Source organism: Nylanderia fulva, unplaced genomic scaffold (assembly GCF_048542155.1).
Source record: "Nylanderia fulva isolate GAGA-0341 unplaced genomic scaffold, ASM4854215v1 Scaffold126, whole genome shotgun sequence".
Lineage (NCBI taxonomy): Eukaryota > Metazoa > Arthropoda > Insecta > Hymenoptera > Formicidae > Nylanderia > Nylanderia fulva.
Window position 1 is genome coordinate 165,376 of NW_028189475.1, and position 15,717 is coordinate 181,092.

At 37.3% G+C, this 15,717-nt stretch overlaps 2 protein-coding genes across 2 annotated transcripts; both read left to right on the top strand.

Moving 5' to 3' along the window:
• The first annotated feature begins 6,672 nt into the window (after window positions 1-6,672).
• Window positions 6,673-7,350, top strand: LOC146724553 (uncharacterized). Its single transcript, XM_085479635.1, has one exon. It carries the CDS (start codon window positions 6,673-6,675, stop codon window positions 7,348-7,350), a length of 678 nt encoding a protein of 225 aa, XP_085335761.1.
• Window positions 7,351-12,502: 5,152 nt separating this feature from the next.
• Window positions 12,503-13,622, top strand: LOC146724554 (uncharacterized). Its single transcript, XM_085479626.1, has one exon. It carries the CDS (start codon window positions 12,516-12,518, stop codon window positions 13,620-13,622), a length of 1,107 nt encoding a protein of 368 aa, XP_085335752.1. The 5' UTR covers window positions 12,503-12,515.
• The last annotated feature ends 2,095 nt before the right edge of the window (window positions 13,623-15,717 follow it).

Consider the following 15,717-nt stretch of genomic DNA (forward strand, 5'->3'; position numbering starts at 1 on the left):
GACGAAAGAGGGTGAGAGGGAATGAAAGAGGGTGAAAGAGGGTGAGAGGGAATGAAAGAGGGTGAGAGAGGACGAAAGAGAGTGAAAGAGGACGAAAAAGGGTGAAAGAGGGCGAAAGAGGGTGAAAGAGGACGAAAGAGGGCGAAAGAGGGTAAAAGAGGACGAAAGAGGGTGAAAAAGGGTTAGAGGGCAAAAGAGGGTGAGAGAGAGCGAAAGAGGGTGAGAGAGGACGAAAGAGGATGAAAGAGGTCGAAAGAGGGTGAAAGAGGACGAAAAAGGGTGAAAGAGGACGAAAGAGGGTGAAAGAGGACGAAAGAGGACAACAGAGGGTGAGAGAGAGTGAGAGAGAATGAAAGAGGGTGAGAGAGGATGAAAAAGGGTGAAAGAGGACAAAAGAGGGTGAAAGAGGACGACAGAGGACGAAAGAGGGTGAAAGAGGCGAAAGATGGTGAAAAAGGACGAAAGAGGGTTGAAAGAGGACGAAAGAGGGTGAAAGAGGGTGAAAGAGGACAACAGAGGGTGAGAGAGAACGAAAAAACTGAAAAAATAGAACGAAAGAGGGTGAATTAGGGCGAAAGAGGGGTGGGAGTGGGGGTGGGGGTGGGGGCGGAGGGCAGGATGTGGGAGGAAAAGGGGTGGGTGGAAGTTGAGGGAGGTGTGAGTAAAAGGTGAGAAGAGATTTATATATATATTATATATATATATATAATCCTGATGACGTCAGCGGACGCGGACAGAGAAGACGACGTTACTTCATTTTTCATGAAAAACGTCACTTTTTGACCGCTTGTATCTCCAGAACGGCTTGACCGATTTTATTCTTTCTTGGCTCAAATTACTCGTGGCAATGCCGCCTTTCAGGTTATATTAGGTGCAATTCAAAATTTTTTATATTTTAGTAGTTCTACACCCCCAAAAATGGACTTTGATGGTGCAGGATAAGGAGACTTGTAGTGTTTTTTAAGGTCTTTTAGGGTTTGAATTAAGGTCTTTTAGGGTTTGAACATGGCCGGAGACACTACCGCGTCTCCTAATTCGATTCAATACTGTCCCATTCGGGACATTTATCTAAATATGTGTTTTTTTTAATAATGTTATATTTTTTGGTGTCTTTATTTACCAAGCCCATCCACACACAATTCTCTTTATAATTAAAGGAATTATCTGAATTTTCAGATAAATCCGAAATTACATGGGGTTTTTTATCATCATTATCCGAACTTTCCGATAAATTCGACATTGCATTGGCTTTTTCATTATTATTATCAAGATTTTTCAGAAAAATTATCGGATTTTTCAGAAAAATCTGATATTACACAGGCTTTTTTATCCGAAATTTCTGTAGTAGATTCATTTTCATAAATCGATGTCGAGTGTAAAAATGATGCGTCGTTTATGGAATTAGACAATGCGGATTTCTGTGAATTTGGTTTGGCAGAAATTTTAGATTCTTGTTCTTCAGCGAAATCCAAACGCAATCTGCCGTCGAGATATTGTAAATGATTGATAACTAATTTATCTACTCTCATTGGAATACAACCCTTGAACAATCTATTTTTATATTCAGCAAAAGTTGACTCCACTGAAGAAGATGTTGCTATTTCCGTTCCCGCTTTAAAATAAGGACGCATAATGCCAGTCCATAACGGCAAAATTTTTATCAAATCTTTAATTTTTTCAGCAGCTTTCGGATTATAAAAAGCATTAACGATGTTTCCATCGCATGATTTTTGTGCTAAAGTATTGGCTTTTGAATAAATTTCATTGGTCCATGTTTGCCACGATAAAATTTCCTCGTTATCGAAGTCATCTGATATCGATGACGTTTCATGTTCTAGGTCATCAGATTCCTCGATGTATATACCTTTAATACATTCATTTATAGATTGCAAGCAGGCCTGGACTGGAACAGACGTATCATTTATGTAACCTATTTCTTCGCTTAGGGCTACAACGAGTAATGATGTTAAGAAAGAAGATAATTCTTCCATCGATTGCATTTTGTACGCTTGAGATATGCATCTTAAATAAAATTGACGTACTTTGCGTGGCTGATGTCGCAAACATTCCCATTTGGATATAATTTTAACTACATGGCTAACGTCTAGTCTTAAATAAGAAGCAGGTAAAAATGTTTCTTTATTTTTTACCGATATATCGTAGCAACATTGCAGATAATGCTTTAGGTCAGCGCAATCTGCAAATGCGCGAGCTAAAGCGACTAACATTGCTCGACTATAATCTGTGACTGTTACAGATGGTACCGTAGCACCGGCTCTCCGAATCTCAATTAAAAAGTACGTCAAAATTGCTGCTGCATCTTGTTTCGTAGATATCATCTGAAATACTGGAATACCCCGTTGATTTTTTGGAACGATCTTACATTGGTATAAGAAAAGATGGGGAGATTTTGTTCCATCAGGTAAAATTAATGCTTTTGCTAAACTACCTGTAGCATCCATAGTAAAATAAGCAGTTCTGCTTCTATTAATTAATTTATACATCATCATTTGTTCTTTAGACCAATACATGACGTAGAAAGGGTCTAAGCCTATTGAATGTATCGAACCAGGAACTTTAGTATATTTAAAAATTTGTAAATTTTGAATGGCGTCATGATTATTGTCGATGCCTAAACGATTATCTATTTCGTTCTGTTTAGCTTTACGCAAAACTCGCGGCGAATATAAAATTGGCGGATTTTTATCGCCAAATTCCATAATTCGATTTGCTTTCTCAATGCGCCAAATAGTTGCTTGTTTTTTCGCGTCCACTAAATGACTGGCAATCTTTCGACGAAGAGATCCTTTTAAATGTCTTTCTTTAATATGAATAATTTCATTGTTAAAACCAAATAAATTGCAGTCGAATATAGCATCCTGCCCATCATTTGGCTTTCTGTACATTTTTCCGCGTAATATTGCCTTGCACTCTTTACACACAGCATTAAATCGAACGAAAGATTTAGCATTGAGGCTTGAAAAAACAGTAGCATTTTTGAAAGTAAAGGCGCAAGGAATTTTTGTCTGTTCCCATATTTTCACGGCAAATATATTTGACCATTCTCCGGGTTTGAGTTTTAAATAACGACGATTATTATATTGTTTTGCAACAGGCTTTATATCGTTCCAATTTTTTTCTGAGATAATTAATCGAAAATTTTTATTATCTTGTTTCGAATGTTCAAACGAACTTACATTCGCAGATTCATCAATAATTTTTTCAGAAGATTTCTCGATTACTTTGTTCAAATTAAATGCTTCCAATACAATAGAATATATACCGCGTCTATTTGTGTTTAAAATAGTATATACGTGCTTAGGACTTATATAAGAGTTCAAACTTTCCATCTTCTCGCTTATTTTTAAATATATAGGGTTTGAAGGTGGAAAACATTTTCCATTTAGATCTATACATCTAAATTCCGAGGTTTTTAATATATCTATTAGTATATTCTGATCGTACATTATTGAAAATATTCGATGGAATCTCTCAATAAAGAAAATCTGAAACACTGCTGCTTCTCCGGGTTTCGATATGCTCTTTTTATATCGCTTTTTAATATGCTGCTGTATCGCGACAAGTGAATCTCTCGTCTGGAGCTCGTACAGAGGAGTGGAGTAGCTGACCATCCTCACCACAGTAATATAAGTAAGCTCCAGACGAGAGATTTTGAAAGGTTTAAATTTTTGAGTACCTTTTTTTGAACATGGCCTGACCTTTTCATTTTTATGATTTTTTTAGGATAATATTATTAGCATACCTATAATGAAAAATGGAAGTTTATGCCAACCGGTAAAATTGGATGGAGAAACTATAATGCTTCGAAATACATGTGCTTTCGATGCTCTTCTTCATATTACAATACACGTGATAGGTATGCATGTGCAATATAAGGAAACATTGCAAAAATTAGACGATCGCTTTTTACAATTAGCATTAAAAATTGCATCTACAGGTAAAATCTGTAAAAACGAATATGCAGAAAGAGCATCTTTTCTCATTGAAACGACATTATTTCCATCATCGAAATATACCAGACGTTTCAATTCTTTAGACGCAATGTGTAATGCTGCTCACTTAGCTGAATACACTTTTGTCTCTCTACCAAGTTTGACAAGAAATAAAATTTGCAAAATATGCAATTATTCCAACGAGAGAAAATTTACAGCTATGAGCATAAATGTTGACATAATATTACAAAAAGGTCTTCAAGATATTCAAGATGCTCTTAAATGACACATTAATGTTGAAACAAACATGTATCAAATGCAACAATGTATGTGATATTAATGAAAATTATGGATCACAAATTCTGATCGATACAAGTATTTTAACAGATAGCAATTATTCCAAAAATGTTAAAATTAATTTAAATATATACAATTTACACAATATTGCCAAAACTATTAATATAGCGAATAATAAATACACACTTAGAGGCGTTATCAATTATTTGGGCAATCACTATGTTGCTTTGTTATTTACAGGAGCGTCTTGGTACGAATACGACGACTTGAAATCTAAGTGTATTGAAGTATCACCCACCAAATATACAGTTACGCCGCATGTATTACTATATGCACAATAAAATAAAAATATTAAAACCTATATTATATTAAATATTATAACCTATTATATAAAACGTAATACAATATTATAAATATACAAATATATAACCGATTTAATATTTTAAAAATTTGTTATAATACAAGAAAACATGTAAAAAAAATTTAACACAAAAAAATTCAAAAAAAAAAAAAAATACAAAAAGACAAAAACAAAAAAAAAGAGGAACCACAATCTCGTCACGTCCACGCCGTGGTTCTGGGTTACGCTAAGAACGAGATAAAAACTCCTTAACAATACGCGTTCATTATGATAAATAATTTTGAAAATCCATAAATATTAATGATAAAAAGTCTTATACAATATTTACATTTATACGTTTGACGTCTTAGGCAATTTAAATTGTGGTGTGTGTGTGTGTGTGTGGTGTGTTAGTTTCTCATAAATATTTTGATAACTTTTTCACATAGAACATTCTAAAAATTAAAAATATGCAGATTGTCGTAAAATATTAATTCAAATCGATAAAACTATCGAAATATGATCAGTTAGTTAATATACCCGAAAATGCATTTCTCGGCCGAAAATAATTAATTAAAATAATTTTTATGTGTCTGAATTATCAGACCTCCTCGGAATTGCATTATACATGCCCATGACTATACCAGAACTGCTATAGAAAAAACAGAACTCTCGAAAACCGACTGGCGTCTCACCATCAGAGTCGAAAATAGGCGTTTTTCGGGTAAAATAATTAATTAAAATAATTTGTAAGAGTTTCAATTATCAGAACTCTTTGGAAACTCATTGTACATGACAAATACTATAGGAGAACTGTTTTAGAAAAAACAGAACTCTCGAAAATCGACTGGCGTCTCACCTTTAGAGTCGAAAATAGGCGTTTTTCGGGTAAAATAATTAATTAAAATAATTTGTAAGAGTTTCAATTATCAGAACTCTTTGGAAACTCATTGTACATGACAAATACTATAGGAGAACTGTTTTAGAGAAAACAGAACTCTCGAAAATCGACTGGCGTCTCACCTTTAGAGTGGAAAATAGGCGTTTTTTGGGTAAAATAATTAATTAAAATAATTTGTAAGAGTTTTAATTATCAGAACTCTTTGGAAATTCATCGTAAATACCCAGAACTATACGAGAACTACTTTATAATAAGCAGAACTGTTAAAAATTGACTGGCGTCTCCCTTCGACATCTATAGATACAGGTATCCGATTATTTTAATTTTGGTTTAATTAATATTTTCTGCTTTTAGAAGGTAGAACTCTTCTTAGAACTCATGTAGAACTATAGATCTTTTCATTTCTGATCATTTCTGATACGGAAAATGTCGTAGGACAAAGTGAGACGCTGCGTGAAGTTGGCGTCTCACTTTGCACTAAGCAATTTTTTGGCTTTAACGAGCAGAACTATGTGTTTTACCTATCAGGAACTCTAAAACTATTAAAAAGGAAGTCAAAACTCTCAAAATATAATGAGTTTCCGCAAAATGATACGCCAACTTTACACACACGAAGAGATAACAGTTAGATTGCACGTACGACGGCGATAACATCTCGTGCGACGGGATGCTCGTGTTGAATAAAGACACGAAGAACACAATCAGGCTAGCAGCAACATCATTCGCTAATATCAAATCAACTACGAAAAAGAGACTCACCTCGTCAAACGTTGCGTTTTTACAATCTTTGGGATTTGCGGTGCGCGCCATCTGAACAATGACTGAGATTCTCAACATCGAGGAAGAGCCAGTCTTTGACGATCGCATCGTCAAGATTGAGACTCACACATACAACCCGTTTGCCAACACAACATTTGGACACAGCGACGAGATAAGAATACCCATACAACAACAGGATTTATATACGTTGCCGTATGAGTTTCCTCTACATCGAGGGAGAACTGTGGATAAATCATCCAGTTGAGGGATCCAATGTGGCGCTGAGAAATAATTGCGTCGCATTCATGTTTGACGAAATTCCCTATGAGATCGATGGTGTGGAGATTGATCGCAACAGAAATGTGGGAATAACAAGTCTGCTGAAAAACTATGTAACAATATAATCCGATAGAAGCGTGATTATGCGAAATGCAGGCTGGGATAGCCCGACTACTGTGAATGAATACTTTAATTTTTGTGTGCCGCTGCACATGTTGCTGGGATTTTGCGAGGATTACAGACGCGTGGTTATTAATGCGAATCATGAGTTGATCTTAATACGAGCGCGCAACGACAATAATTGTCTGTATGGAGATTCTGCACTGGAGCCTGTGATCAACATATTCAAAATACAATGGCGAATGCCACACGTGTTGTTGAGCGAGATTAAGAAGCTGTCGATACTGTGCGCTCTGGAAAGCGGACGTTACATCAGCATGGGTTTCCGCTCGTTGGATCTATACGAATTTCCACTATTGCAGCGTACGACCAAGCATTCGTGGGCCATTAAGACCGCGACTCAACTGGAGAAGCCGCGATATGTAATTTTTGCTCTGCAGACAGGGCGGAAAAATATCATGTCTGAGGATACGAATCGATTCGACAACTGTAAATTAACCAACGTGAAACTCTATCTGAACTCGGAATGTTATCCGTACGACGATATAAATCTGGATTTCGATAGAAACAGATGGTCGATTCTGTATGACACGTATGCACGTTTCTGCAAAAATTATTACGGATACGAGTATCTCGAGCCGAGTCTCACCGTCTCGTTATTTTTACGTCACGGTCCGTTTGTGATTATCGATTGTTCTTGACAAAACAAATCGGTCAAGAGCGCAACGGTGGATGTAAGATTAGAGTTTGAGTGTAAGGAGAATATACTTAATAATACTACAGCATATAATCTCATCATGCACGATTGCGTGATCCAGTACAACCCGTTAACCAACGTTGTGCGCAAAATCACCTTAAAATGTTTACACAAATACGTGTGTGAGAAAGAGAGGGAGGAGTCTGAAGAGTATCGTAATACCTCTCGACTGACTCACATCGAAGAGATCATGTCTGCACCAACGTTTGTCGACCTGCAAGGATTTATCCTAAATAAACGATTTATTGTGAAGGAAGCGGCAATCCTGAGAAGAGAATATATCCTGTCACACTATTTCTTCGCATGCCGTGTGCCATGGAGCGTGCTTATAAAGTCGAAAAGGCGTCAGCATCATCATGGCTTACAATGGGAGGATGAAAATGTTCCATACAGCATGGCTCAGCGCTTGATTACGGCAGCTATTGTTGGCATAAATGAACAAGAAGACGATGAAGAAGAGTCCTCTCTCGTGTATGTAAAAGGACTCGAAAAGCGAAAATGGCTGGCCGAAATAATGGACGAGGAACGTGTGAGCAGCGGTTTCACCATTGAGACCTTGGATGCCATATATGAAGATGTACCTGCATTAAATAAGTTAGATCCTACATATACTCTACGGTATAATAAACATGTAAAAAATTGCGCGTTACAAAATGTATTTAAATTATTTAATTGGTGGTCGGCCAATCGCGACGATCATCCGTTTTTTGAATAAACATATTGTTTACATACTATTCTCTTTGTTATTTCTCTCCCTCCCTCACCAGATATATATACAGGGTGGACCATTTAAGTTGATAATGTGAACTATCTCAAAAACGAAGCGTTGGAGAAAGAAATGTTTTAAATAAAAGTAAATTGACTTTAAGGGGGAAAGCGAATTGCATGATTTATGTTTTATTTGGAGGATATTTTCAAGGTCATTTAAAGGTCAATCTAATTTTTTAAAATGGAAATTTATATTTTTTATTTTTTATTCTTATTCCTCGTAAAAATATAAGCAACTTTTGTAGGAACCATTTTTCAATGTAGCATTGTAAGTTTCACAAATATTTGAAAAGTGAAAATTGATAAAAAAAAGTAATACCGTACTGTACTGTACAATTTTATAAGCATCCGCTGTACATTTTATTATTATTAGTCGAAACAAAAAGACATTAACATAATTCAATTAAATTATAAATGTTCAAAGTAATGCCCTTCTACCTCAATGCACTTTACAATTATTTGTAGAAAAGATTGATGTGTGCGTAAAAGTGCGTTTCTTTCAATATTTGCACAAGCATTTCGTATGCGCTCTTGCATGTTTTCTAGAGTTGTTAGTTCATCGATGTAAACTTTATCTTTGAGATAACCTCATAAGAAATAGTCTAGGGGTGTAAGATCAGAAGATCGAGCTGGCCAATGTACTGAACCTCCGCGTCTTATCCAACGACCAATGTTATTCTGATTTAAAGCATTTCTAGCAATACGTGCATAATGAGCAGGGTATCCGTCGTGCTGGTACCACATGGTCTGCCTTTCTTCTAATGGTACATCTTCCAACAGTAACGGCAACTCCTCAGTTACAAAGATTGTGTACATTTCTCCTGTTAATGTGCCATCGATAAAAAAAGGCCCAATTACTTTTTCTCCCAAAATTTTACACCACACATTAACAGACCAAGATCTCCGATGCTCCACTTCTCTTAACCAATGTAGATTTTCAACAGCCCAATAGTGCATGTTATGCCGATTTACTTCACCATGATTGGTAAAAGTACATTTGTCACTAAATAATACGGATAAAAAAAAGTTATTATTATTCCGCATTATATCTTGTGCCCATTTACAAAATGTTATTCTATTCACAAAATCGTCACCATGTAGTTCTTGATGCAACGACACATGGTATGGATGGAATTTGTGCCGTTTTAATATTCTAAGAATACTGCTTTTAGAAATTCCTGAATTGGTAACTAATTTTCGGGAACTTATATGGGGATCGTAATTTACTGCAGCTAACACTGCAGTTTCCTTATTTTCGCCGATAGCGGCTCCTTTTTTTTGGCTAAACACTTCCTTCTTCTGAAAACTGCTTTATAACACGATAAAATGATATTTGTGATAGAGTTCTTCTATCAGGAAACAAGATTCGGCATACAGGAGAATAGACTGTTGCACATTTCTCCTAGATTCTCCATAAATAAGAACCATTTTAACTTTTTCCTCCACAGATAAACACTCCATTGCTGAGTCTAAATAATGACAATAATTACTAACAATCGAATTATTGAAATTACCAAGAATTATAAATAATAAATAAAACAATACTCTTCTATTCGACACTCTGGCATATAATTTTTATTAAATTGCTATATTTCGACCTCAATTTTACGTCCTTTTCAAGCAGATCTAAAATAACAATAAAGAAATATAACAGCATAAGTTCATCTAAAATACAATCAAGTACGCAGAAAAAAGAAATAATACTCACATTATGTAGTAAGTAATAACACGATTGGTCAACAGTGGAATAAATTATTAATAAATAAACACATAGACGCAAACAAATTTTGTTCAAAAGTTAATAATAAATAAATTAAAAATGAGCTATTGCCGATGTCAGGAAATGTGTTAGATCGTACGTCCGAACGGAATGGCAACACTAATAACTAATAACAATGATAAGCCCGATGTACACAAAATAAGTCATACCTTAGAAGAAACTTATACGCTGTGTTTAAATATTGTATAAAAGACGTGGAGAATAAAACTCTTTATAATAATTACTAACACTACCAGCAATCTAATTAAATTATGTTAATGTTTTTTGTTTTGACTAATAATAATAAAATGTACAGCGGATGCTTATAAAATTGTACTGTACAGTACGGTATTACTTTCTTTTATCAATTTCCACTTTTCAAATATCTGTGAAACTTACAGTATGTGCTAAATTAAAAAATAGTTCCTACAAAAGTTGCTTATATTTTTACGAAGAATAAGAATAAAAAATAAAAAATATAAATTTCTATTTTAAAAAATTAGATTGACCTTTAAATGACTTTGAAAATATCCTCCAAATAAAACATAAATCATGTAATTTGCTTTCCCCCTTAAAGTCAATTTACTTTTATTTAAAACATTTCTTTCTCCAACGCTTCGTTTTTGAGATATTTCACATTATCAACTTAAATGGTCCACCCTGTATATATATATATATATTTCTAAAAATTCCTTTTATCCCTTCTCCTAATTTTTATTTATCCCCATTACTTTTAAATATTTCTCTTTGTTCCTCCCTCCAGATATATATTTCTAGGAATTCGATTTACCCCTTCTCCTAATATTTAATTTATCCCCACTACTTTAAAAAAAATTTTTCTTTGTTCCCCTCTCACGAGATCGTATATTTCTAAGAATTATTTTACCCCTTCTCCTAATATTTTAAAAATGAGCGTTACTTGATTATTAGTACTTTTATACGATGTCTTTCGTCGACTGTTCTGACTGGTGGTTCACTTTTTAATACCCTCGAGAAAAATGTTCTGCATCAAAAGAAGCAGCAGCATGAATTACTACATGCCGAGACGTAATGAAACGTGCGAGAAAAAATGCGACGAGTAAGTATAACTTTTTTTTTATTTTGTATTTATACTTTTATCTTTTTATATTTTTTATATTTTATATTTTTATATATTTTTTTTTACGAGTTATAATTTTTATCTAATTTTTACAGCGTTTCGCTGAAGTCTCACGCAGTTTGTATATCGGCACGACGATACGCATTGACAGCCACAGAATTTAAATTCCACGAAATCGGCATCAGAGTGGATCCGCCGAGTTACGTGGAAATCGCCATAGGAGATCATCGGGGAAACAGCTAATACTATCTCTCGAAACGTGGAAAGGACTCTACAAGCAATGTCACGCTATTCAAAATTACCTGAACAATGACCCCCCCCCCCCGCCCTCCCAACAACGATGTGTATAATTTCATAAGTGTCGGGCCGCTAACAGTGCGATTTCACAAGATAAACGACACCAAACTCATAAGTCTCGAATCAGCGGACGTGCGCATGATGATGATCGAATCGACGTTACGTCGTATGTTCGAGCTCGATTCATGCATCGAAATAATGTTAGTAGGTATACTAGGGGAGTTCTAGACCAGGGGCAATGAGGGGGGGTGAGGGGCGGGGGGGAATCGGCGGCGAGGGGGGTGACGTCACGCGGGGGGGGAGGGGGTCTTATCAGTAGATAAGCTTATCTTTTGTTTATAAACATATCAGATAACCTGATAAGGGGATCATGTTACCTGATAAGGGGATCATGTTACCTGATATATTTATAAACAAGATAAGATAAGGGGATCATGTTACCTGATATGTTCATAAACAAGATAAGATAAGATAAGCGGCGTCTTTGTAAGGTATCAAAGATAAGATAAGCGGCGTCTTTGTAAGGTATCAAAATTTTCATAAACAAGATAAGATAAGCTTGAGTGGTATCTAAGTTTTCATAAATTTTCTCCGAAAATCCAAGATAAGATAAAAATTCTGCGAATGGCTGCCGCATTTTGGATCCCGAGCGCCGACAATCGGATATCTATTACTAAGGGGGTTGCGTTTCTTCATCTAAATTTGATAAGATAAAAATTCTGCGAATGGCTGCCGCCGTTTCAGGCTTGGATCGAGCGCCGACAATTGGATATCTAAGTTTTCTCCGAAGATAAGATAATTCTGCGAATTACTAAGAACAAAAGGTTTGCCGACAATCAAGCGGGTTGATCCGTACAGGTTGCGACATGTTTGCGCGACGTGTCGATCCGACGGGGTGAAATGAAACGGCGGCCTTATCTATGTATTTCTAAGAATTATCAGCGATATCTAAATTTTCTCCGAAGATAAGATATCGCACAAATATTTCTCGCAAATTAACAATTGCATCATCATCCCCACGAACAAAGGGATGATCGGGATATATAATGAGGACCGATGCAGCTGCCGGGCCATAGTACCACTGGCGAGCGCACGCTCTCTTCATTCGAGGTGCAAGAAAAAAAAGTTTAGTGTGCAAAGAAGTTTTTTTTTGTAGTAAGTGTGAAAAAGTGAATTTTTTACAAAAATGGAGAACGTTGAGCGCGACCTGTTGGAGCGTTCCCGCCAAGTTGCTAACTTGGGCGAATATTTCGGATGGCTGCAAGAGTGCGAAGAATTTATCGAAGAGCTGGAAGAACGCAGCCGTGCCAAGCGTCCGCGTCTCTCGATTGGACATAGACAATCTCTGGTGGCGAGAATAGCGCGACTCGAGGGTGCAAAGGTGCGCTTGCAGAGACGGTATGTCGGTGAATCCATGCCTAGTGGCGGCGGATTCAGTGGCGGCGGCAATAACGCGCAAAGACTCGTTTGGCGCGAAATCGATACGGCGTTCGATAGCCGTATACTTACCGGTGCGATAATTAACGCAGACTACATCGAACCGCGTCAGTTTTTGGAAAATGCCGCAGACATTGTAGTCGAGAACGTGGAGAATGTGCTGCAGAGACACATCAGTGTAAAAGTGAACACTGTTTTCAACGGTGAATTTGTGTCCGGTGACAAGCGCGCCAATAAAAGTATTAACACGAGAAACTTTGAACTCTTTCGCACGTCCGATGTACGCGAGTGGTACGAGCGCCGCGTAATCGAGCCCACGCTAGCATCGCTAGAAGAGTTCCAGGAACGCGATAGCGGCTGGGCATTGTCGCGGATAATAGATTTGACAGTGAATGTAAATAAGTATAATCCTATGCGCGCGGGATGTCGTATCAAATTACCGCAAAAAATTGTAACAAAGAGAGCGGTTGTTAATGTGCGATCAGCGGACAATGCGTGTTTCGCATGGTCGGTGGTGGCCGCTCTGTACCCCGCTGATATACATGTGGATCGAGAATCCTCCTATCCGCATTACACCACAGTGCTGAATCTCCAAAACATTGAGTTTCCAGTGACTGTGAATCAAATTAAAAAATTCGAACTTGCAAACGACATCTCCGTAAACGTGTACATCATCGAGAATGAGAACATCGTCCCGTTGCGTCTTTCGGAAAAAAAGAAGGACAGGCACGTCAATCTGCTGTACGTGGAGGACGAACACGGAGTGGGGCATTTCACATGCATTAAAAATCTGTCTCGCCTCGTCAGCTCACAACTGAGCAAAAAACATGGTCAAAAATTTATATGCGATCGGTAAGTATATACTTATTAAACTTAAATTATATTTTAATTAAATTTTCATTAAGTTTTTTATTTTTTACAGATGCCTACATTATTTCGGAGCGGTGGATAAATTGCAGGCGCATATGGAAGATTGCGGGAAACTGAACGACTGCGCTATTCGGTTGCCGAGCGAGAATGACAAGTGGCTCAGCTTCGACAACTACACGAGGAAGGAGCGGCTGCCGTTTGTAGTGTACGCCGACCTCGAGTGTGTTTTGGCAAAGACCGAAGATGCCAAAAATTATCAACACCATCAAGTGTTCAGCATCGCGTACTATGTACAATGTTCGTACGACAGTTCGTTGTCCGCGTACAATTCCCGCCGTAGTGTCGATTGCGTCGCATGGTTCGCCGAACAGCTTAAAAATTTAGCAATCCGCGTAAAAAATATTTTAACGACCAATGTCCCCATGGTAAATTTAACGCCTGACGAGTGGTTAAAATTTCGCACCGCGACGCATTGTCACATTTGTGAAAAACCGTTTGACGAAGACGATACACGCGTCCGCGATCATTGCCACCTCACCGGGCGGTACAGGGGTCCTGCGCATTCAAATTGTAACTTAAATTACAAAGAATCATGTTGTATCCCTCTAGTCGTTCACAATATGTCCGGCTACGACGCACATTTTATTATCGAGGACATAGCCACAGCGTTCGAAGGGGAAATCGAATTACTGCCGATAACAAAGGAAAAATACATTTCATTCTCGAAGACTGTTAGATTGACACAAGATAATAATTCGAAAAATTATATTAAATTACGCTTTATCGATTCGTACAAGTTTCTCAGCGCTAGTCTCGACAAATTAGCGTCATTTTTGGATAAAGAAAAACTAAAAATTTTACATTCGGAATATCAAAATTTAACTAGTGAAAAATTCAATTTATTGACCCGGAAGGGCGTCTTTCCATACGAATACATAGACTGCGTGCACAGATTACAAGACACACGTTTACCGCCGCGCGACTCATTTTACAGTTCCTTAACCGGCGACACAGTATCCGAGAGTGATTACGCGCACGCCGAGACCATCTGGAGCCGATTCTCCCTTCGAACGCTAGGCGAATATAGCGATTTATATTTAAAAATTGATGTCTTGTTATTGGCCGATATATTTGAGAATTTTTGCGATAGTTGTATAAAAAGTTACGGACTCGATCCCGCGTATTATTATACTCTGCCCGGATATACATGGGACGCCATGTTAAAACATACGAATATAAAATTTGAATTATTAACAGACATTGACATGGTAATGTTTGTCGAACGGGGTATACGCGGCGGCCTTAGTCAATGTTCAGGCCGATACGCACAGGCTAATAACAAGTACATGCAATCGTACGACCCATCAAAACCCTCATCGTACCTCATGTATTTCGATGTAAATAATTTGTACGGATGGGCAATGTGTCAACCATTGCCGTATGCCGATTTTCGGTGGGTCGACGATATATCGAATTTTGACGTATCATCTATCGCGTTCGATTCGCCTATAGGCTATGTTCTCGAAGTAGATTTAGAGTATCCGCGGCATCTTCATGACGCGCACATTGACCTACCGTTTTGCCCGACGCGCGATAAGCCGCCCGGCAAGCGGGAGTATAAACTCCTCGCAACGCTTTGCGATAAGAAGCGCTACGTGATACACTATCGTAATCTACAGCAGTGCACGCGCCACGGGCTACGCATAACAAAAATATACCGCATACTACAATTCACGCAGTCAGCGTGGCTGCAAAAATACATCAAACTCAACACGCAGTTTAGAACACATGCGAAAAACGATTTTGAAAAAAATTTATATAAACTGATGAATAATGCGGTATTCGGCAAGACGATGGAAAATGTTGATGTAAAATTATTAACAAAATGGGACGGACGGTACGGTGCGGAGGCAATGATCGCGAAACCAAATTTTCATAGTACGAGCATATTTTCGGAAAAATTAGTTGCCATAGAATTACGCAAACTCGAAGTTAAAATCTACAAACCAATCTACGTCGGCATGTGCATACTCGACATATCAAAAGTATGCCTTTATGAATTTCATCACGAATACATGTCA

Bases quoted from the DNA above. Each gene is read 5' to 3' on its own strand.
- LOC146724553 (XM_085479635.1), top strand. From the start codon at position 6,673: ATGCGAAATGCAGGCTGGGATAGCCCGACTACTGTGAATGAATACTTT.
- LOC146724554 (XM_085479626.1), top strand. From the start codon at position 12,516: ATGGAGAACGTTGAGCGCGACCTGTTGGAGCGTTCCCGCCAAGTTGCT.